The 24,369-nt window shown below is 35.4% G+C and overlaps 1 protein-coding gene across 2 annotated transcripts in view; it reads right to left on the bottom strand.

Moving 5' to 3' along the window:
- The window catches only part of EFL1 (elongation factor like GTPase 1), a 59,231-nt gene that overhangs the window by 31,276 nt on the left and 3,586 nt on the right, over nt 1-24,369 (bottom strand). For both annotated transcript variants that reach the window (XM_030457325.1, XM_030457326.1), the window contains exons 6-15: nt 24,003-24,140; nt 22,949-23,163; nt 19,514-19,637; nt 18,732-18,808; nt 18,469-18,605; nt 17,558-17,680; nt 17,099-17,198; nt 10,448-10,599; nt 9,661-9,839; nt 8,827-8,962 (exon numbers count right to left, since the gene is read on the bottom strand). In XM_030457325.1, coding sequence (XP_030313185.1) covers nt 8,827-8,962; nt 9,661-9,839; nt 10,448-10,599; nt 17,099-17,198; nt 17,558-17,680; nt 18,469-18,605; nt 18,732-18,808; nt 19,514-19,637; nt 22,949-23,163; nt 24,003-24,140 — 1,381 coding nt within the window. The remainder of the gene's footprint in view (nt 1-8,826; nt 8,963-9,660; nt 9,840-10,447; nt 10,600-17,098; nt 17,199-17,557; nt 17,681-18,468; nt 18,606-18,731; nt 18,809-19,513; nt 19,638-22,948; nt 23,164-24,002; nt 24,141-24,369) is intronic.

Here is a 24,369-nt window from a genome sequence, read left to right as displayed (position 1 = left end):
AGTTTTGATAATTAAATTGGAATAGGAATTACCATGTATAAATGGAGTTGAAACTCAGATTGCTTGGCTTGCAACTTCTGCAGGAAAGTATTTCTAGTAAATATCAGCTTTTCCAATTATTTCCTAAATTATAAGCCACCACAAACAACCTGAACTTTGAGCCTAAACTATCCAGCGCTGCCCCTTTAACACTGTTGTTTAGCAGTGCTCCACAGTTTGACATCAGTTGATGCTCCTAAATATAGCCCTGCCTTAACTCCCCCCCACAGTTCACAAGCCAGACAAAGCCAACTTCATGACTCACAGCCTGATACAGGCCAAACAACCCTCAAACCACTTTTGCAATTTAATGTGAAGCATGCAACAACATCCTCAAAATCTTGGGAAAAACATTTAGAAAATAACTAACTAAAACACAGCCTTTATTAATAAGCTCTCCACTTTGTAGCCTTCCCATTTCTTACACAAAATTTCAATTCTCTGCAACTCAGCTGATGTTCAGTGGGGTTGTGTGCAGAGTTAATCTCAAGCTGCTCTTCCTCACTCAGAGTCTTGTGCCCTCGCTGCAACCCTCTCTTTGCTTTTTCTGTACTTGAAGAACCTTTAGTAACAACTGACAATGGAAGCAGAAAAGAACTATACAAAGTAACAAAAGGCTTTCCTGGCTCTTCACATGTACAAGTAGAGGCATTTCACAACCACAAATGATATTTATTGCAAGAATACTGTACATGCTAGGCATTAGGTCTGTCACACAGTGAGACAACCACTTGTTCACACATGGGTGCAAAAGTGTGCATCAGGCTCCTCTCCCTGTTCCACAAATGTTACACAGGAGGCTTGGCTGAGATCATGAAATGCTCCAGCAGGAATTTAAAAAACAATCAAATAAATTGCCCTCACGGATTAGTGGTTTATATTGCATTAACAATGCCAGTTGGAAGAACTTTTGAATTTTCTTAAGTTGTGGTTAACTAAAATACTCTCATAATAGTCTTAATTTATTGACATGGGATAACACGAAAACAGGAGGTTAACACCAGTATTTGGGGTGAGGAGCTTAGGGGAAAAAGGGCAGATTTCAAAGCCATGTTAACACTCCAGAAACAGCTGAGGGTTGGCCTGCCTTATTTCTACAGCCTGCCTATTATTCTGTGCAGAAGGCAATTAATTTAACCATGAAAGTTAAAGGAAATTTAGAGAGAATTTTCTCATGTCTTTTTTCAGCTAAAACAGATTTTCTCAGAACAAAGAAAGTATCAAAACAAAAAACCAAACCAATAAAAAAAAAAAACCAACAAAAAACCCCAAACAAAAAAAGCCCACAAGCCCCCCCCCCCCCCAAACCCACAAGGTAATTAAAAAGAAGAAGAAAAAAAAAGGCATTTTCATTACAGTGGATTTGGCTTTTACCAGTACATTATTTCCAAGTTGAGCTAATAAGCAGGTACCACACCGACTGCTGATTTTTAGCTTTCAGAATACTCCACAAAATTAATTTAATTAAGATTCAAAACATTTGTAGATTTTCTGCATGAACAAATTCACATTAAAAACTATAATCCCATGAAGTTTTCACTACACTGACAGTGATGTGAATCCATGTGAGAACTTTACCACAAACTGAAACAGCTACACATTTTTGTGTTGTATAAAAAACAATGCCCTCTGGCTTCACATTAAATGGGAATAAGAAAACAGTTCAAATGATAAAATGAGTTACCTGGGTTCCTATTTTAATTTCTAGTACAGAAACACAACAAGAATTAAATTACAACCCTCTAACTACCCTAAGTTGTCAAGGAATAATCATCATAATTCAGGTACTTTGAATATTAAGCTGTTTTGATATTCAATTTACAATATAATCCTATTCAGACAGTTGTGCATATGTCATGAGAAATGGAAGCTCAGTGGTAAAAAAAGAAAGCAACCAATTTTTTCTTTAGGACTGTTTGGTTCACAGCATATTTGTTTAAAGTATAAAGATGAGAAAAAGTCTTATTCATGAACTGAAGCCATGTAAAGAAGTTTAAATTTTGCATGACCCTGAAAAAGAGATTATAGACAAAGAAACAGAGAACATTACATATTTAAGAGAATTATAAATTTTCTGTTACTAAAAACCAAATACACCACGAAGAACTTCTGATGTACTGAAGCTGAAAAAGTTAGGAGAAATTACTCAGAAGAGCTGTGCAAAAATAATGACAACCTGACTGAACCAACCAACCTGGTTACAAAACCTACTTTTGTCCACCACTCATTCACTGCCTTCAAGAGGCCACAGAGAGGATGAGATTTTCAGACAAACTGATTTCTTGATTCAAGTTTCTTCTCCCCCCTTCAAGTTACACGTGGCATGTTTCAGAACAGATAAACATCCAAAATTGAAATATTTGTATCAATAATATGATTATCTGGGCAGGTAGTTTGCATTATTTAAGGATATGTTATGAGAAGCACATTGTTCTGATTGAGGCTTTAAAAGTATTAAGTCCTGTGTATGAGGGCAATAGAGAAGCTATGGTAGGAATGGAGATGCACACACATCTCTCAGATACAGAAAACAAATGTTAACTGAATGGATAATTTAATGATTTAATATAAGTTTTATACTCTTCAATGGCTTTACAATTCCACACTGAAGTAAAAGTCCAGACTAAGGGATCCCCAGGATAGCATTCCAGTTACATTTTTTTCTTCAGTTATGAAGCATGCTATGACATGTATCTGTATTTTACAGCAACTTTTAAGGACACTAATTAACTGCCTTTACAATGAGGCTGAAAAGCTAAATTCATCTGACAGGAAGTGAACATTATCTGACCAGATCAGCTAAAGGAATAGCCAGCTGATACAAAGAACACACTTCTTTTCAAAAATGCCACTATCTGACTCAAGTACACCAGCACAGGAGCATGAGATTGTTTTCTCTAAGTAACACTGCAAAGCTTAAAATCCTTTAACAACAAAACACTACTGGCAATTGCACACATTCCTAAACAGATTTGATTTATGATGCCTTTTTTTAAGTCTGACTTGCTATACATGAATTTATATATAATAAGGCATGTACTTTCAAACTCATTTGTGCTTACAGTGGTTGCTTTGTATCTTCCTGAAATAACACTGCATGTTCTCAGTTTGAATTCTAGAGGACCCAATGCCACATTAAAGAGAGGAAAAGTTCTTTTAAAACAGCTTTCTGAAAATTTGAGTTCTACATGAAACTAATTCTGCAAAGGGAATTCTCCAGTGTGTTTCATTCAAAACCATTTTGTAGAGTTATAAAAGGTTCAATTAAACAGCCTGAATGCAGAACCTTGCTACATCAACTAATTTACATCTTTGTTGAAAACTGAACATTAAACACTAACTCCTCACATTAGGCATGCTTGATCAATCTCAGCCATTTACTCTGGTGCCCCAGTTTCCAATCTCACCCCAGAACTGATGGTTCCCACTTCTTCATACAGTGAGTATATTTCCTAGGAGCATGAGCAGGTAGGATATTCCTAGAAATGGAGTTCTGACAACTTTGAGTACAAAACCAAAGCGAGTTTGGCTCCTCCATCACAAATCCTTATTTAGTAATGAATGCTAAAGTCTCTTTTGAGATTTTTATCTAATCAAGTTAGATTGTTCCTGTTGGAACCACATGGTAAGAAAGGAGAGGGCACATCATTATACTGTAAACTGCCACCTACTAAACAATATTGAAAGAGAAGTCCAGTTTAAAAAAATACAAACCACTAAACACAAAAGTATGTTCCAAGTTATTTTTACAAGCAGATTGAGGAAGGTTAGAGTTTTCAGCTCTTCCAAAGAAAATGTGAGGTAACTTCCCAAAGTCATCAGTGATGTATCTCACTATGCTGGAAAAAATCCCAAATCCCACATTAGGATGTGAGCTCAGCCAATCATCTCAAAACTACACCTTGAGACTTCTATTTCCATTTTACATTGGTGCTACTAATGACTTTAACACTCTTGTTCTCTAACAGTATTAAAAAGATTAAAGAGGTTCATTAGCCAAGTAATAAATATGGCTATTTCTGTAGATAATTGTTCTCTCTATATTTATACATGGACATATTCAGTTTCATAGAGAGAGACTAAAAATAATACATTTATGCTGACTAAAGGAAGCAACTGTGAAATACTGGGGAAAATCCCTAACCTCTCATTTTAAAGAGACTTAAAATGTCACACCCAACCAATTACTCAGAAGATTTGGAAATTCTGGTGATAAGCCAGCTAGAATCTGGGACCTAAAGCCATAAATGGTTTGCTAGTGAAAGTCTTGAGTCATCTGCCCAGAGGCAATGACTACAGAAGCCAATCCTCTAGCCCTACAAGAGGAAAAGGAGTCAGCCTTCTCCTGGCCCTAATTCTGCTCAGTTTATCTTCATATAATAATGAGTATCTACTAAGGAGTCCCCAGACCAAAAATCAAGTATTTCTGAAGGGAACACAAGGAAGATAAACAGAGATGACTGCCTGCACCTCAAACCCTCTTCCATGCTTATTTCCATTAAGAAGTTGAAGAGCATTTGCCTGCTGCTGTGCTGTGAGTTTCTTCAAGCAGCACTGGTATGAAATTGTCTTGATTCTTGAGTCCCAGTGCTGCCCACAGGCTACGTGTAAGCAGCAACAATGAACACTGACAAGTCCAGGCAGTTTTCCTTCTGGTACTATTTGGGAAACCTCAAGCATCAGCAAGTATCTGTCTGCATAAAAACACCAAAGAATCAGGAGCACTTGGCCTCACATTTGGAAGATTATTGAGAAAAGTAGTTTTCATTTAAGCAAAAGCTCAGATTTTACAGATTTTAATAGCTATAAATTGATTTAGAAGGGATACAGAATGCTTCTCTCCTTTCGTCAAAGCTTAATCAATTGAAATTTTTTACATAATCCAAAGGTGGTCAAAGGCAAACTTGGAGGCATTTCTTGGTAGGTGAATGTTCTAGTTTAAATACCCTCATAGAGTTCAATTTTTAAATGATAAAAAAACCCTTATATTCCAGTGGCAAGACTAAACACATTTTTAAGATTTCATAATAAACTCCAGAAAATTACAGCAGAGAACATTCCCAAGCACTCGAGAATTTAGAAGTGGTTTTCTTCAGAAAGAAGAAAATTTTTTATTTCCTTTTATAGTCTTAAGAAGCTACAGCCAGAAAAAAACAGAAACAATACAACTACTCAAAAAGCAATTTAAATTCTTCAAAATAAATTAAAAACCATTCAATCTTAAAAGGCTTTATAAAGAAACTATTAAACAGTCAAAGTATTTTTCCAAAAAAATCTTAGCTGGGCCAATAAAGACATATCAGTGCTATACCTCTGACCTAAGACACACCATGTATTTTTCTCTCCAGTGATTTGCTGATATTGATTTGAAAATAAGATAATGAAACCTTTTTTTTTCTTTTTTTTCAATAAAATTTGGCAAGTCAAGTCCCCTGAAAAGGAGTCAAAAATCAAACTGAAAATTGTAATACAAAGGCAACTTCTCAGATGATCAGCAAAATACACTTCTATTTCATTTGACAGTAGCTCTTTGGATGTGCACGAGTTACATTACACTGTGGGTTAAGCAACACAAATCACTCAACCTCTTTGTGGGAATCATACAGCAAAGAGCAATAACTGCAAAGGGATCAAGTCCACTACAGCAACAATAGAGTTAAGAAAATGACTTCATTTTCCAAAACTGAAAGATGCCAAACAATAAATTAATTATGTCTTTAGCTCAAAGAAGCAATTTAAACATTTTTAATTTTTTTCAACAATTTAGCCATTCATAAAACATTCACTGGATAGGAAATCAATATATATGTAATGATGTCAGGTAACCTCAACTGTTTACAGCAAGAAAATGTCATTCAGTGACAAAATCCATTCGATTATATACCCTTCCTGAATAGTGATGGATTACCATGAACTACCTAAGGTTTTTTTATCTGGGTTATTAGCAGCTGACAGTAAAAATTGTCAGCATTGGAAGACTGAAGACAAAGGGTTGAGTTTTCTTTGTTTCATCACTATTTTGGCTAATTTCAGGAAGTATTCTTGAGAAAGACTGCCCTCCTGTGTCCACTGCTCAGAGCATGCAGAGATGAGACAGGCCATGCAGCTGGAATCACTTCAAGCTGGCTATTTAATTTTTAAATTTTTTTTTTAAATAATCACATTACTGATTCAGAGAGTGAAATTAGCCCACCAAATGTATGCACAGAAATAAAAGGCTGGTGCAACAGCAGGACTGTTCCTGGGGCTCTCACAGAAGGTGGTAATGCTTGCTAGTTGGCATCAGTCCTAGAAAGCCATTCTGGGCCTTTGAAATGGCATCACTGCTTGCAGCTGCTCTCTGCACTTAACAGAGGCTGCTTATTAAAAGCTCCTAAATTGTTCGATGAGGTTCTAAAGGAATAAAGTGCTTGTTAGACACCTTGTAATGAGGTTAGCTGCACTACTTGATACCAGCTCCTCAAGCTAACTACAGCTGCATGGCACCTATCTTCAGAAAGGTACAAAAAAGCTGGTGAGTATTTCCTGTCCCATATTGTTTACATGTCAAGAATCCTGTAAGTGCTTTGTAAATAATTAAAACATGAAAAAACATCTAGAGATGGAAAAACCAAGGTACACAGCAGCCTGACACTCAGGAAGTCAGTCTGTAATGAGCTGGCAAGAGGAGTGACTTATATATTCCTGCTTTTAAATATGGCATTTGGGAAGGTAAAGAAAAAAATGCTCTTATTTGGTAGAATACTTGATATTCACATAGCTATTAAATGCAACATTTAAAACATCCAGGAAATCTTCTAGCCCCCTCTGGGAATTGCATTAAAGCACTACAGATCTAATGGTAAGGGAAAAGCTTTGCTTTTAACAGTAATCAACAAAACACAAAAAGCACTTTAAAAGTCATATAGGCAGCACTGCAAAAAATCTGGGGTTTATACTCTAGCAAACCAAGTCTATTGTTGTGGTTTGTGAATAAAAAGCAGAATAGATGTCAGTTTTAAGATGCATGTTATTCTGAACTCATGTGTGCACAAGTATAAGAGCACATGCACAACATGCCTTGAGATCAGTTTTATTCCAAGTAACAAAAATGTAGCACTTCATAATCCCTCACTTATTCAGAATAACATGTCATTGAGCCAAGTTTAGAAAAAGCCCACAACATTATTCATTTATACAAGTACCTAAACATACATGCTTGTACTTACACAAGAGCCTAAACTAGTGTGTTCAGAAACAAGTTTTTTACATTAGTGTTTGCTTAAATTACTTTAAAATAAGAATCAATGAACAGCAAAGGAATCTTAGACCCTTAAAATCTGTGCATGAGATCATCACAAAAACAAACTACCTCTTTTTGCCTATTTTAAATACATCTTTACACTGCCTCCAACCACTGTTTTAGTTACTAAAATCTCCTTTTTTTTCTTATAGAAGAGAGTCATTTGCCTTCAATTACAGGAAAGCAACAAGAAAAATACCAAAAAGGGGGTGGGGGAGTGGGAGCTGTTATGTGCATCTGGAGGGCATGCACTTACTCAGTCTTTATGTATGAGCCTAAATTACTTTTTCCTTATTTATTGCCTTCTAATTTTTCCTTTTTCACTTTGAGGATCACCCACTAAATTCTTATCTTCAACTACAAAAACATCAGAATGAGTGTTACAAAATGATGCTTTTCCTGTACTTGTTACTTCCTTTTCCTGTTTTACATAAACAAATAAATAAATATCTACACGTGTATCTAAAAAGCCATTAAAAAAAAGGGAGATTATTTCATAAGAGCAAGCAGATCAACCATCCTCACTTCCTCCTGCATGCACCAGAATACTGCTGAATTTTGAATGCTACAAAACAGCAGTGTGACAGAGAGAGTCTTGATTTAGATGAAATAGTCTTAACATAGAAACATAACCAAAATAACTTAACTTGCCTGTAGTAATCTCCATTGTTAAACTTCTACCACTATTTCAATTTATTTTCTTTCCTAAAACAGCATCATTTTATCCTGCATGAAATTACACCATAAATACTGTTTCCACACTTTTCATTAACAATAAAAATGTTTTAAAAAATAGCTTCTGTTTTGCTGTAATTCATACCTTTTCATTCACAAATGAAAACAAAGCACTTCTAAAGTTTACACTTTCTGAATTCAAAGCACAAGCTTTGGTATTAAAAAAAGACAAATGAAGGACAAAAGCAGCACCACATTCTACAGCAAAGCAGCTCAGAATCTGGCACAAGAGAGTGTAACTCAATGATTAGGAAGACTTCTCAACTCAGAATGTTGTTTATGAAGAAAGTTCAAAATTTGCCACAGCCATAGAAAAAGTATTTTTGGTACCATAGTCCAAGTAGACCCATAAATAAAACTCCAATTATCTGTATTACTAGAGAAGTCATAATACAGAATTTCCACTATTATGAAAATATTATAAATAACCTTTGCAATTTATAAAATATGAGACATTCTTCCTGCCTTTGGCAATTCCTGGCAGTGACATGTACCTGGCAATTCTCCAACCTGAGGATGACAGTAAATAAGGTTACTGTAACCCCTAGTTTTCTCCTACTCATGCATCTTCTCCCTGCTCATAGTTCAAAGTTCACAGAAACCACAGTTTAATTATAGTGCCTTCATTTTTTCCACACACACCATACCTATAAACATTTAGAGATTTATTGAAGTTTTCTTACTATTAATCACATCAAAACCAATTTCAGTGTATTTTGAGTGAACAAAGGATTCAAGCTCTAGGATTACAAACACTGGCTACATCTTACCCAGAATATTTCCTGCAGGCACTTCTTCAAGATCTTCAAGTTCTCTTCCCATAAGCAAGTAGAGATTCTCCAATGTGCAGCAAGCCATATGAGGTACTGATGGCAGAGCATCTGTAGCAGAACTGTGGGATGACAGCTACACAGAGTAAAACAAATGGTGTTGGCTACTTACCACTTAGTACTAGTACAAACTTCTCCCTTGCAACCTCCTTGCATTCCAAAGCTAAGAAATACATGCTAAAGCATTTTCATTTCAAAAGGTAGATATTAAACAGGTAGATATTAAAAAGGTAGGTATTTTTCTCCCCTCTGAAAAATCCAGTCCTGTGGCAAACGAGCAAATGTTACCAAAAAACCAAAAATATTTCCTTATTTTGTAACTTTAAGTGTGTAGTGTTCCTAGCTCACTTTTCATTGTCACTGATAAAATGTTTCAAAGTCAAGTCATAAGTAATGCACTTCTATGAACACAGTCTCAAAACATCAACAACATTTTTTTCATTATTATTATTATGCACTTTCATCACTATCATGTGCTCTCCTGTTTTGCAAAAGCACTGTTTTTCACTTTGCAAGTTTTCTTTGTATGCACAAACTGGATTTATTGTTAACTAATGCAACTCTGTACTTGAACTGCTTTGGAAATGCTAAGGCTTAAAATGAGTTTACTGACAAAATCAGCTATTACCACAATTACCTAAAGTAATTTTGTTTTTGAATAGTTTTTGAATTTTTTTACTTTTCTCTTTCTTTCAGTGAGCATTCCCAAAAAGTCAGGTCACCAGTGTTTCAGAAAATGCCAGGTTATGGTAACATTTCACTGACACCTCTTACCTTCTGCAAAGCCTCAGCAGGATCATATTTTGGTCCTAAAACAAAGATCTTTTGCCCTCTTTGCACCACTCCACTGAACACTCTAGCAAAAGCAATGAAAGACTCCTTGTTGTCTGCTTCCTGTTTCATTGCCTTAGAGGTCGTGCCCTCTACTTGACCAGTGAGCTGTTGCTCTTCACCTAATCAAAGTTAGAAAAATATATGAAGTAGAAAAGCAGTTTCTCTCTCATCATCTGAAGAAAGAAAATTATCAGTTACATAATATGCAATCACACCTGGTGACACATTAGAAGATGTAAAGAATGCCTCATTGTAACTCATAATTCAGTCCTGTTGCTCATACACTGCTTTTACACCAATTTATAATTAAATAAAGGGATTTTTTTTTTTTTAATGAAACAGTTATTCTCATAAAAACCTAGGGGAAATAAAGTTTATACTGGCAAAAATATTCTACTAACAAGTCCACCAGAAGGTTCCAGCAGTGAGCTTAACAAAGCTCAACCTTTCTACCCCATACATAAGGGAAAAAGTTCATCACTGCACTTTACTACTCAGAGTGAAAATTATTTGATTATTTGATTTTGCAGCGAAGTATCCCCTCCAAGCATCTTCTGTCTCAACATACTGAGATCAAACACTTTCTTAGTTTGATCTTAGTTTCAGTTCCATCTTTTGACTATTTGGACTGTAGATGATTCTTCGTAAGGTACCCAGCCCCTTGACAACACCAAGACACTACTACTAAATGCCCTGTGAGGAAAACAGAGAGCAGAGAATTACAGACCTTTTGTATCACCTGTGTTCCCAGGTGCTTCAGATGCATTTTCACTTAGAGGCTCTTCTGACACCTCCTTTCCTTGATTTGCTGCCAATTTTTCTGCATGTCTCCGTTTTGCAAGTTCACGTCGATGAGCTATTTCTTCTTGAGTTAAAGGCCTATGTTTTATTGTGAAACAAGATTTGGAAATGTGATTTATATTAAGTAAATTAAATCACAATAATTAGAATACTTTCTTTGGCATAAGCAAAAAGTTATGCAGAATGTCTTTTGTCAATATGATACCACATATTTTAAGCCAGCTAAAATTAGCAAACTCTCTATCCTGTCTTGGAAGAGGCCACTCTGTTAAACTTTGGTTTATTTTGTTAAAATAAGTGTCTTAATTCTCACTTTTTTGGTAAAGATCCAAGCCAGTTCTCAAAATTGCTTGTTACACCATGTCCAGGATGTTATCCTGAGCTAGATGAGCAGTTAAGACTAAGCATAAAGTGTACTGTGTAGCATCATAAAGGACAAAATTAAAACTGAGACAAAAGCAACGAAAAATAATTCTAATATTCTGATGGAATTTCTATCTACTGACTGGTAAACTCAAGCAGTTTAAGTGCTTTAATGTAAGATTTAAAGCAATAAAGAATGAAAAACTAAATGTTATATTCTCATTTTTCTATAAGGCAATATAAACAAACTTGGTATTTAAAGGCATCTCCTTTCAAGCATTTTAAACAGCAAAGTCAATTACACATACATGAAATGTAACAGCAGTGCCTGAAATAGTCCATTTGATTTTTAAATCTGGCCCTTAACAAAAATCTGTGAGATGAGGTTATCTTCTAATGTAATAAAGTCCAAACTATGAAATTTATTTCAGATACTAATCATCTTCTCTTTTCAATGTCTCCTGTTTCTACTAATTTCCCATACAAATAGCTGGACCTGTGATCTTGCTTATAATCACTACAGATCTTTATCACCTGCTTATAAGGAGGAATTATTAATCACAAAGTCTTAGATCTTGGCTTCAAATCAAGAAGCTGAACATAACCTCACAGCAAAACCCATCTGCATGATGTGTCCTTACTCCTGCATTTGGTCATATGACAGAGGCAAGAAAAATGGTTCTTAATTTTAAGACAGTTTAGGACACTTTCAGTCAATTGTACTAAGCACAGTTTGCAAAACAGAGCACTAAAGCCAAACATTCCCTCATTAACAGTTTTAGTTTGTTGAGAAGCCTCAGACAAGTCACTTCCAGTCTTTAATTTCCACAACTATAAAAACAGGTCGAAATTTCCTGAATAGAAGTATTAGTAATTAATGAGGAAAAAAAAGCATGGCAAGCACTATAGCTGTAATATGTCTTTACAGAACAAGCATTTAAACATGACCTCAAAAAAAAAAAAAAAAAAATATATATATAATTTAATCGCAACCTTGTATCAACTAGACCACAATCACAAATAGGCAAACAATCCATCACTTAAGGGACTAAGTTTTTATGTGTAGCCAGTAGAGACACTTACTGGATGCTTATTCTGCCCCCCTGAATGAATTAGGTGCAGAAAGCCTCGTGGCTGACACCAATTAATTGCTATTTAATTTTGTTCAGTGTCTCAGTATGGATGCTGTCTGTATACATGACATCTACATCCTCTGGACACTCAATTTAAAAATGGTTGATGAAACCCTTCATTTTGACCAGAATTCTTTTTAGAACTTGGGGAAGTCACTTTGAACATGTTTATTATGTTAACCTAAACTGCAAACATTCAACTCATGTCAGTAAGAAAGCTATACAGTAAGTTACAAATCCCTCTAAAAATTACTTAAGAGACACTCCTGGGAAAAATTGTCAGAATCTGAAGCACAAAATTTCAGAATTCACAACCTGGGACAGACACACTGCATGCCATAGAAAAGGCAAAATAAGAGAAAATTGCCACTACAAATGTCCCAGAAACTTTTTTTTTATTCTAAAAATCATCTCTTACACAATTATTGTGATGGAATTAAGAATATATATCTATGAAATTTGGGACAATGTGGTATTTCTCTTTGCTTTGTTTATTTTACTGCAAAAGACAGTGAGGCTTGACAATACAAAATACAAAGCAGATGGTGGAGAAGAAAACTTTTTTATGATTTTCTTTTTCCCCTGAAGGCAGCTGTTCAAAGTTATTTAAGGATTTGGAATGTCTGAAAAATTCCCAGAGGAGAGAGATTGATAGGGAAAGCACAGATGAGCCAAGGGTGGCATAAATGCAGTCTATATATGATGGCACAGTATACACATGAGCATGTATGTATGCATTCCAAGATATTTTATTGTCAAAAAATATTTTTCTAAATAATCCTGAGAGTAAAAGAAAAAAGTTTGCTTTTTTACTCTTATTTTACTCTTTTATTTAAGTATCAGCAAATGTAGGTGTCAGATAGCCCTTATCATAAAGGCTGAAGATACCTTGCAAGCCTGAATCTGGTCCACTAGTGTCAGTTGCAGCCCCCACACACAGGTAATTATATTCCCAATTTGATAAGGAGCAGACTGAGTGTGGGTGGGACTTCAGTTAGGAGGTACAACCTAGACTTCCACCCTGGGTTCTGTCTCCATCAATTTCTAGGAAATTAGTCACTCCCAGTAGCATCATTAGCAATCACAAAAAGATAATGTTGTCAAATAAATCCATATAGAATTGTAACACACTCAAGCAGAACACAGAACAAGATTAATGCATGTAAGGCACTGAATCTGAAACAAAACCAGTTTTAAATTATACTCTGATTCATTCAGTTTCTCCAGTTGGCAAAAGCAATTAGAAGGGAAATCAATTTTGAACAAAAGCCACCCAAACCAGAAGAGAGATTCTCTCTTGCTTTTCCCTGCCATATTTCTTCCGTCCACTTTTTCTGTCCATAAGGATCCACAGCCTCAAAAGAAGGGCAGAAAAAAGGGGACCATGCAAGTCACACATAAAAAATTAAAATTCTGAAGCAGAAACTAAAAGAAATATTCCCTACATCCAGAGAGATGTTACAGCATCCAGAGAACTACACACAAACCAGGCACAAGTAATAAAGCTGATACAGACAGGTCACTACATTAGTACTAACTCATCTTAACCACAACCATGTGGTAAACAAATGCTATGGAAATAATAAAGTGGAAAAGAATCTAATATACACGCTGTTAACGTTCAGTAGATTGTTGACTAAATGCATCAGATTTCAGCTAAAGTAAGCAAGCTACTGTCAACTTTATTCCTACATTCTCCCAGCATAACTCAACTAAGTTCAAAACAAATACACTGAACTTCTTTTGAATCCAACAGCTTTTCTACCCTTCTACCCTATCAGAGACTTCATCACTCAAAAATTCATAGTGAATAATCAAATAAAAAACCCAAATACAAATTGGCCTCTGATTATCAAAGGAAGTGTTACACTTTTTTTTTTAACCTTTTAACTTTCAGACAGCTTTAAAAAGAAAACTTCACAGCCAGAACATCAGATGATTTCCAAAGGTTGATACTACCACCCACATGTTTCTGTGATGCATCTCCCATGCCATGAACAATGTTTTTGTAGTAATATATAATAGCTTTTCTCCATATAGTTCTTTTTGGGTTTAAGTTCCACGAGCTCATGGACATGTGCGTGACTTCATGAAACTAAGGGGGTAATTTCTATTATTATCTTTAAATCAAAGTACTTCATAAAGAATCTTCTGGATTACTCTTCATGACTCTGCTCTTCAGAATTAAGTTCTAGCTAGATCACTGGATGCTCTTCTGCTCACCATCTGGCACTTAAAGAATTCTGACTACAGCATCCCTAAGGAGAGCTCCCTTGAATACAGCTTGCTTGCTAAAATTCAGCATGGAGTACACCCAGCACTCTTCCTAAACCTTCTGAAATTCCTGAATTTGGGGATTAAACTGCTTAGTATCTATGGAACTAACATACACCTACTAAGATGATTTGCTACCTTTTCTATTTTGACAGGAAGCACTAATGAAGGTGCACTAGAAAGAAATGTGCATAAATAAAACAAACAACTGAATGCTACTCCAATCAGAATTTACATAAAATTTCATACACTGATCTCCCAGGGAATACATATTTCTGCACACAGCAATACTTAAGAATAAATAACCACATGCATATCAAAAAACCACAGGGCCATTACATAGAGCAAGTAGCTCCAAAATAAGCCAGTAAAGCCCTGTTTCTTACTGGTTTTAAATATTTTAATATCTAAAGTGAAAGAGATCCCACTACACACTCTTAGCAGGGGTCCTAATTTATTTGTCTTCTTTGCCCAACCACCAATTATTTTTAAATTTGCAGGACCCTGTTATATTTTACATCTCCTCCTCTGATTTTGTTTGAACTAGCAAATAATTACAGCAGGCCAGACACGAGAAACGAGAAGACAAAACAAAATTGCATTACACTAATTTCTTTAGAAAACATGATAAAAACTAAGGGACATGCTGGTACCAGATAAAAGTCTTTTTGTTTTCTGAAGAAAGATAAATACAGCCTGAAAACTGATGACCACAAATTATTTTCCCATGTAACTCTAAAGTTCTCACAGGTGACAAACTTCATTATTTAAACAGTAAAGCCAAAAAACCTGCAGTTTTAGTATAGATCTATTAATTTTTAAAGTCACCTTCTAGAAGCTACTAGTTGCCAACAGCAGTCTCAAAGGAGGTTGTTTTAATTAAAAATCCAACCTTCATTATCATTTGCTGTACACCCTGGACTCAGAAGAGCTTTTTGCATTTCCCAACCTCTGCTTATGAAGTACAACAAGTAGATGGAAAAAGTGTAACAAGCTATAGGAACTGCAAACCCAATTTGCTGCTTCTAAGAAACTGACAAAAAGGTAACACTGCCCAACACTATCTTACAAGAGGAAAAAGACAGATGTAGCTGGAAGTAGAAAAGTGTAAGATCTCACACACTGCACCACAGCCTTCACTCAGTTCTGTTAAGCAGTCTTCACCATGTAACTGTAAATAGCACTAAATGGCCAATATAGTTAAAAAATACGTTTAGGAAGCACATTATCAAAATGCTGTGCTTTTAAAATATGTTTTATTTCACAGAGATAGCTTTCCTTCCTTTTTAAAATCAACTTATTTCTTTAAGAACCTTTACAATTTAAATTTTGAGAAATACATGATTTCCATATTACTTTTTTTTTCAAAAATTGGAATCCAACTGTCACTTCAAACCTTTGGGAATAATACCTGGTCAGCAAAATTACACGGTTTCAATTTACTGAATAAACAGGGAGAAAGGACACACTGTCTACAGTCATCACTAATATGTCTCATGTCTCTCAAAAATAATTCCAGGGCAGTCCTCCCTCTCCTACAATATTATCTTGGAGAGTTTAATTTGCCTAAATTTTGTATGGATTTTTGGACTGGTTTTGAATTATTTGGATTATTATTCAACTGTAATCCTCCATGCAACTCAGTAAATGTCTTCTTTCAAACAAAAGTGACAAAGTTACAGATTTGTTACCCAATAAGTATCAGAGTGCAAAAATGAAATCTTATTTGCATTCTGAAAACAAATTTGAGGATAACACATTTTATTAGCTAAGGAGAAAATAAAACCAACAATTCACAATGTACAAGCTTCTGTACTGAATGCATCATTTCCAAAAATCAATAAATTGATCTGGTCAAACAGACATCATGAACTATAATACATGGCAATTTTCCTCAAAATATCCTTTTTATCTTTGGGGCTCTTTTTCTGTCTTTTAGAAGAACAGAAGTTTAACAGATGCTATGTGAAACAGCTCACCCTTAAGGGGGATGACTAAGGAGAAAAAAAAAAGCCCACCATGAAGCAGAGTGCTCATAAGCAAATGGAATGAAAATAGTTAAGAGCTATCCATTAGTCTTGGGAATGTCAGCATCTCTCAGAAACAGTCTTTTGCTTGCAAATCCATGTTGTAGTCACAAAACAGGATTTGCAGTAGGCTAGATTTTTCTTTTTTAATTTTTTGACTGAAATCTTGCAAATATATTCATGACTCTCTGTGTCTGGTGTATGTAAAAGCCACCTATGTCTCTATGCTACATCCTCACCATGTCAAAAAATCACAATTCTTCCAACAAGTGCATGAACAGATCAGAAAATGATGGCCTGGCTACAGTCCTCTCTGATAACTAAAAGTATACATCAAGGGAAGAGAAGAAAGCAGGAATGGCACTGCTGTGCTGCACCAGCCCTTGAGCAAGAACTCTTCCTTTAGGGACATTTCAGACCAGAGCTCAAAGTAAAACTGCACCATCTAGTGTCTGGTCAATCCATCAATGAAATGCATCTTTTCCCTGAATTCAAATTTACTTCAAGAAAGATTTTTGGTGGAATATTTGTAGATCACAGCAGTAAGACAAAAACCGAAGTAAATCGAGGAAGTGCTAGGAAAACCTAAGATATTGGTAAAAAGCATTTTAGTCTAAAATTAATATGATTAAACAAATAATCTCCTGAATTTGTTCAGAAAATCTCTAATTAGTGAATTATTTTCTCAGGTTGAAAACAATCTACTCATGCTTGCAACATGACTTTTATTCCTAAAAGTATCGAATGTAGAGCAGAAAGTCAAATGTTACCTTTTCTTACCTTGGTCTATTGTGTGGCAATGCTTTTGCATCAACAGCAAACATTTTGGAAACAAAGACAATAACAGGGGCTGTTCCTTCACTACTGCATTTCATAAAAGCTGAACAAACATAAAAGGAAGTTATTTGAATTTTTTCTCCCCAACAGTACGGACAGAATTATGGGTTTCCATGAATTTTAGAACTGAAAACAAATACTAAGCTCACTTCCTTCCAAAATCCCCAGTGCCAGCACCTTACATGTTACATCACTTGTAGGTTGGTCTGTCTAAAAACCACAAATATGGGATAAATATAAAATGTAATACTACAACATGTTACTGACAAACATCAACAAAGCTACTGCAAGTAAAATAACAATGAATTTAAGTACAGATTACTTCACATTTCATAATCCAAAGACAAACAAAACCACAGAGAGAGAAACAAGCTTCTTGTTAATGGGAGAACACCTACTCACCTCTTTTCAGTTCCTGAGTTTCTGGTGGCAAAGAATCAAATGTTCTAGCTCCCACACACATCAGCTTTTCCACTCTCTCAGCAGTGATGTCAAGAGGACTGGGAAGTTTATTACACACCATAGCTAAAATAAATGGCTAAGGACATATATTTGTCTTTCCTTACTGAATGCAAATAAAAGGAAGATAAATGCTTTCAATGTTTGATTCTTTAAATCAGTCTCATGCACTGCCAGCAACAACAGATCCCTAAAATCCAGCTCTGTTGCATACAGCTGTGCTCTCAAGTCAGCAATGGTGCCTGCATTTATCCCAGGCCAAGGTGGATAGTTAAGTAGGAGTGGCTCCTCCTGGTGCAACTGGGAAACTAAGAAATGGGGTAAGTTTTAGAGAAATAATTGGTATTTATACATTGATAATCTGTGTGTATCTGTTGGAATGCAACATATACTATAATAACCAATGACAAGACCATCTACACAGCAGATGAAGAGCGAAGGCTGATCTTGGATTAAGAATGCACATACCTAAAATATAACACCTCATACAGAAGTTCATGGACGGAATAGCTAGGACACTATTATAAAAAGGGGACTGACTTATCCTTTGGGAAAACCACTAAAATTTTAGTATTAAACTACATACTGAAAGTGAATTGCTAAACTAGCTCCAGTTTTATAACTTGTTTGCCTAACACAAGGATGCAGGCAAAAGCCCAAAGTTGGCAGAAATGTAAGATCAATTGTAAATATGTAAATTAATAGGACAAGTGAGAAAATAGGTCCCACTAGCATGGGCACAGATTTGAAAAAAGGGAACAAATTATACCAAATCACACTTTGAAATACATGAGCTGTCTTTGAAGCCTGAGAAGTGCCTATGGAACAAAAAGTAGTATATTCCTCATGGATACAGAGGACTGCATCAGATATTGGCAGCCACTGGCTACAAATGGCATTAAGATGAACTTTAGGGTCTGAATGCCGTGATTCCCGGGCACCAATCTTCAATCCCAAAGAGGTGACAATCTTCTCAATTTTTTCTTTGTCTCTGTAAGAAAAAGAAGTAGATGAAAAAACACAACAGCAATATATAGTGAGCATCTACATTTCTTGTGCAAGTACTTGAAAAATCACCAAAGCACCTGGAAAGAGATGCCATAATAGATCTTCTCACCTTTTCATAACAGCTTCATACAGACTCCATATGTTGTCCAGCACCAACTGCACAAACAAAGGTTTCTTTCCTTTTGACTGGTAGAACATAAACATACAGCTAATTACTAGCAATTCCTCACTTTTACAATAGGCTTAAGACTGCACTTTCAACTGACCATTTTCATAATAAGCATGTAAAACATTTATTTAAAATCCAGAATTATCTGTTACTACACAAGATAACTACTTCAGCAGTCTGTCTTTTAAGAATAGTGTAAGACAAAATAAACATGAAATTTAAACCTGAAGAACAAGTGTTTCAACACAGAAAAAGAGCCTGATAAATACAGGCCATCTCTACCTTGAGCCTGGTTATCAACATTTTTACAGTTATTGTCACTTACTACAAACACAAAAAAATCATCATTAAATTAAAGTAGGGAAACTTCCTCTTCTCTCTTAACATTTAGTGGTGGAAAAGCTTAATGCAAAAGAATTGTAGTTTCAAGGCTGTAGTTTCAGGTTTCTGTATAGCACGCAATGGGTTCAAAGGTAAAAAATGATTTTCTAAATTCTAAATCCTAAGCTAAGTGTGAATATCCTGAATCCTTCACTGTTGAAGGATTCTTCACGTAAGACACAGACCCACTCACTACTCTGGTTTCTACACTGTCAGTCTTCCCCTCATTATATCTGTTTTGTGCTATGGCTCAGCCTTGAACCTGGAACGTCCCTTTGTGAGGAATAGAATAAAAAGATTACAAAATAAAACCTATCTAATATTTACCATAACCTCCCTACCTGATCACCTTTCATTATCTTCTTTGTTTTTGTACTTAGATAATAGTCTCCCCATAAAGTCTTCATTAGTACTGCAGGCTTGATTCCAATCTTTTGGCTGTACAGTTTGGCAAAATGCTCAATGCTGAAAGGAAACAAAATGCAGCATCTTGATAAAAATGCAATGCCATTTACATGTGCTTATCAGCCTAAGCAACACACAAATCTCAAAGCCTTGTTTTACTCTTATCTGCTTGATTGCTTTCACATTAGCTCACACTGTTTAACACACCTGCAAAAATATGAAGTCATAACAACTCAAAACTGTGAGCAGTACATTTTTGTTTTATTTCAAGTAAGCTTCAAGGCTGAACTTGTTTATTTGAAGTATTTGTTGACTACTTCCACAATCAAAACTTAAAACCATAACACAAATGTCCTAAATATTTATGTCATGATTCCCAAATGTATTCCATGAAAGAGATCCCATGACACATTTAACTATGGTCTGTGATCAGAAGAGCACAAGTTAAAAATCAAGTCACACTTGAATCATCAGTTGGTGGTAATTAGAGTTTAAATTAATTTATTAGGACACTACTTGAATCATTATTTTAATAATTAATAAAACTCAAAAAACAGTATAAGAAATGTTACGCCAAATTGTATTATAAAGCCAGTTGTATTGTTCAGTGGTCCCCATGAGTTAATGAAATCAGGTTACTTATGACTTAATGAGGGAGTCCTGAATGTTCTATGGTTTTCTTGCTGAAAATATTCAGTGAGCAGTAATAGAAAAACTTTCCACATATTTGCTCTTTGTGCATGCAGAAAAAAAAATACACTTACAATTCAAAAAATCCTATTTACAAAACTATGATATCTGATTATCTGCTCTTTGAAATCCAGAATTCTCATTTTTCTACACACCTAATAAAAGAACTGACCATGTCAGCAAGTCATAAGCTGTGAGTTCTGAACTAACACCAAAAGGAGACTTTTTTCCAGAAATTATCCCACAATGGGGGAGAATCTTCAAGTTTCTTGTACCAGCAGCTCCTGTATATGTATTTATGGCACTCTTGAGGATTATAAGAAAAGCATATACACTAACTGTGCTGGATGAGGCTGGCACTGTCTAATGGCTTAATTTTTTCTGCCATGAAAAGTCATAGTTTCCTTTAAGAATAAAATCCACAACCATTCAACAGCAGCAAGACTTGCCCCAGTTAAGAAGATGCTTCACTTATCTCTATTTCACCACACATTACTGCTTGTAGTACAGAAGTACCTCTTAAAACCAATTAAGGAAAATGTTCTTTTTTCCCCCTCCCATTATATGATTTGTCAAAACCATCAGCTCATCATAAGAAACAAAGCAGTATCCAAAAGTCAACAATCTCCATTTGATTTCTCTACAAAAACAAGACATTAAGGACTCAGCCCCTAAGCACTGTTTTAGAAAGGTTTTCTTTCCCACCTCTTGGTGCATAAACCTATATTAATACAAATGAGATCCATAAACTGGAAGTATATCACAGACTAAATTCCTATGTCAATAAATTAAGTATTTTTTCTCAACTTTTGAGCTGGGGAAGAAAATCAGTTTTCTATCACATTTGTATGAAATTTAGTTCTATCTGCAGAGACATTATCAGAGGAAAAGAAATCATGAGTGAAAATAACTATCTGAAGTATCACTTTTACAAAAGTAACCATTATACTTACTTATTAAGCATCAAAGTACTTGACTTTAAGATTTTGTTTAGGAAACATTTTTCTCAATATTTAGCATTCTCTGGCAGCAGACTTTTCAGCTTCCCAAAACAAAAACTTAGCTTTTTGGTTTTATTTACACCTGATCCCTTCCACAGACTTTGTCAGTATCCAAAACAAAAGGAAGGTGCAAACTGACCTATCTTTTTCCACACAGGACAAAAATTGCAGATATCTCTAAAACCTTTTTTCAATATCTGCTGAAGAAAATGTTCATACTGTTGACTTTGAACTTCAACAATTTGTAACAGCTACATTCCAAATACTCTGTGCAACAGAGTATTTTAGTGTCATAATCTATTTTCCCTATGGAATTTCATTGAGAAGCTGCAAGTCAGGAAAGCTAAAGTCTACAGAAATCAAAATTGTTTCCCTGCATACCATAAAACAGAAGAGTGAGTGTGGACACCTCATGGGAATAGGACTTCAGATGTTTGTTAATGCATGGATCAAAGGTAACTCAAAACTCTGCCTACCCTTCAGAAATGATCTCCCCCACACACATCTTCTATGAAAAGTCCTCTTTTAGACTAAGGAACATTTCTGAATGTGTCTGAATTTTAAGATTGGCTTTCAATTTACTGTAATACTTCTTACACTCTAATTTTTTATTTTGTAAGTTATTATTATTCATGGCAGATAAACAAGGTTACCTTCAGAATTTTTAAGTCTAAGTTAAGCTCTTGCATAAGGTTCCATGCATAGTTTGGAGGCTAACACAAAAATTTCTTGTCACTGCAGTAGAAATGGGTTTTTTATCTTGGTTTTGGTTTTTTTTGTTTTGTTTTTTTAAAGATTTTACTATCTTAAAGATAGGCACTGTGTTACTGTTTCATTTTAATGACATTTCCATGATGAAGACAACGACTCCACCTTGTGGTAGGCGACCAGAACATGTGTAATCATTAACTACCCTGCCCTTGGAAACTAATGTGTAAGAACAGGACTGAAAACCAAAACTCATCATAAACTGAAATACAGCAATCCAGAAAATCCTATGAAATTGTTCTAGCCCTAAATTCTTACATCTATTTTAACATCTCTGCAATGCTTTTTAGCAACTGCTGAAACAGAAATATAATGACATTCAGTAAAAAGGGCTAGGAAATCCACCTGAATGAAGAACAAAAAAAAATAAAATAGATTAAAACTGAAGAACATAAACACTTCAGAAGAAACATGAGATTTCAAGGACAAGTCTGGTGCAAAAAAACCCAGATGACAGTAATGCTGTGACCCAGAATTGTATTGGGCTAAACTGGAAACATGAAACTACTGCCCTGATGTCAGCTGCCTGCCCCATGCTTGTTAGGAATGTCACTGTCCCCGGAACTGGAAGACCCAATCTACTTGTGAAGCAGCTGCTGTTTTTGACCTGTTCCATTACAGCCTTTCCAATGTCAGCAATTAATATAATACTGAGCTTACCAGGCTGGGCTGGACATGACAGTGGGCTCAGTAGCAGCTGTTGTGTAAGTAAAACAAGGATTCCCATCACATACACAACAAAGCTGGTAATGTTTTTCAGCTGTCCAGTGTTAATATATTAGAACTGATTATGTACAGTTGCATATCACACATACACACAAAAACATCTTTTACAAATGAGAAGAAACTGAAAATAATTAATCAATAAGTAATCAATTTTTTAAAAAGACATTAACTAAATCCCAGACATACCCAAAACCCCAGCCATCAATTGCACTTGCAAACACCACATTTCCATGGTCTGGTGAAAAATAAAGATGTGAATCATCAGTATCTTCCAATCCAGTACTCCAGTCATAAATTTGATCTCCTGGAGAAATGTCTGAAACACGTTCACTTTCTGTTTCTTTCTCAGCTCTCTCTTCCAAGACTTTAGAGGTAAAGAGTGCTCCAGTGACTGCATTGATCTACAGAAAGAGATGTAAAAATAACCCAAGATTCAGTCACTCTTTCACAACCCTTGCAATTAGAATGCAATTTCCTCCACCCAACAAAATATAGAAAACATGTTTTTTTTAATAAGACAGCATGCTTATGTTTCATTTTGCAATTTAAAACACAGACCTCATGCATCTATTCACGCTTATTTGAAGACAGCAGGAGTTTGATGAGACTAACATTTCAAATACAGCATTGTGTTCTTTACAAGTCAAAGTCTGCCACATCAGGATTGAATCAGATACAGACTATCAAATGTCTCTCAGAAGGAGCAGTAGAAGAGGAACTTGTTACTGCCAACAAACAATAAACAAGTGCAAAGGGAAACCAGGTAGACAAGTGCTTACAAGTAAGCTGAGCAGAAAAAAAGATTTGAAGGCAACCTAACTTACAGTTTAAAAGAGAAATTAACTTTATCCCTACATAAAACCTTCAATACCATGAGTGGTCTAAAGATAATATTTGTCTATCTCCAAAGAAGCAAAAGCAAATTAATAGGAAGAACAAAACACTCAGCATATCTTTTCTAAAAATGATGACCCTTCTGAAGACTTGCTAGAAACCACTCGGTACCTTTTTTCTCTATTGCAGGCATTCTGAATGAATCTCAAAACCAACAAAATAAAATCTTTCTCACTGTTAAAAATTAGACTAGATGTTACAAGTCAGAAAAGACCGATTCTGCTGCACTCAGCTTATTCCAGCTCTGAGACAGTGAATATTCCCATCTCAATTCAAGAATGAAGAAAAGGAGGAACAAAAACTCAACCAACTCTGCTGTGCAAACATGACACTGTAATGGGAATACCTGTTCTAAGATATTCTTCAGGTGCAAATATGCTTCCTGAGGGGTGAGTTTGAGCTCCACAATCAAGCGATCGATTTTATTGATCACCAGGACTGGGCGTATGTTTTCCAGCCACGCCTGCCGTAGAACTGCTTGAGTCTGTTAAGAAGGAAAGAGTTCTTCTAAAAATCCATTACAGAAAGCTCAAAACCACAAAAGAGATGGGATATCAAAGTAAAGGTCAATATAGTTCTAAAATTTAATGAAACAAATAATAAGGGAAAAGTTAACATTCAAACCAGAAATCTGATCCCCACACTACACAGTGTTAGTTATTACAGAATTCTGCAGAATGGCAGAATTTCATGACAAAAGTGCCCACAGCAAA

The sequence above is a fragment of the Calypte anna genome, chromosome 10 (genome assembly GCF_003957555.1).
Source record: "Calypte anna isolate BGI_N300 chromosome 10, bCalAnn1_v1.p, whole genome shotgun sequence".
Lineage (NCBI taxonomy): Eukaryota > Metazoa > Chordata > Aves > Apodiformes > Trochilidae > Calypte > Calypte anna.
This window is presented reverse-complemented; position numbering and strand designations above follow the sequence as displayed.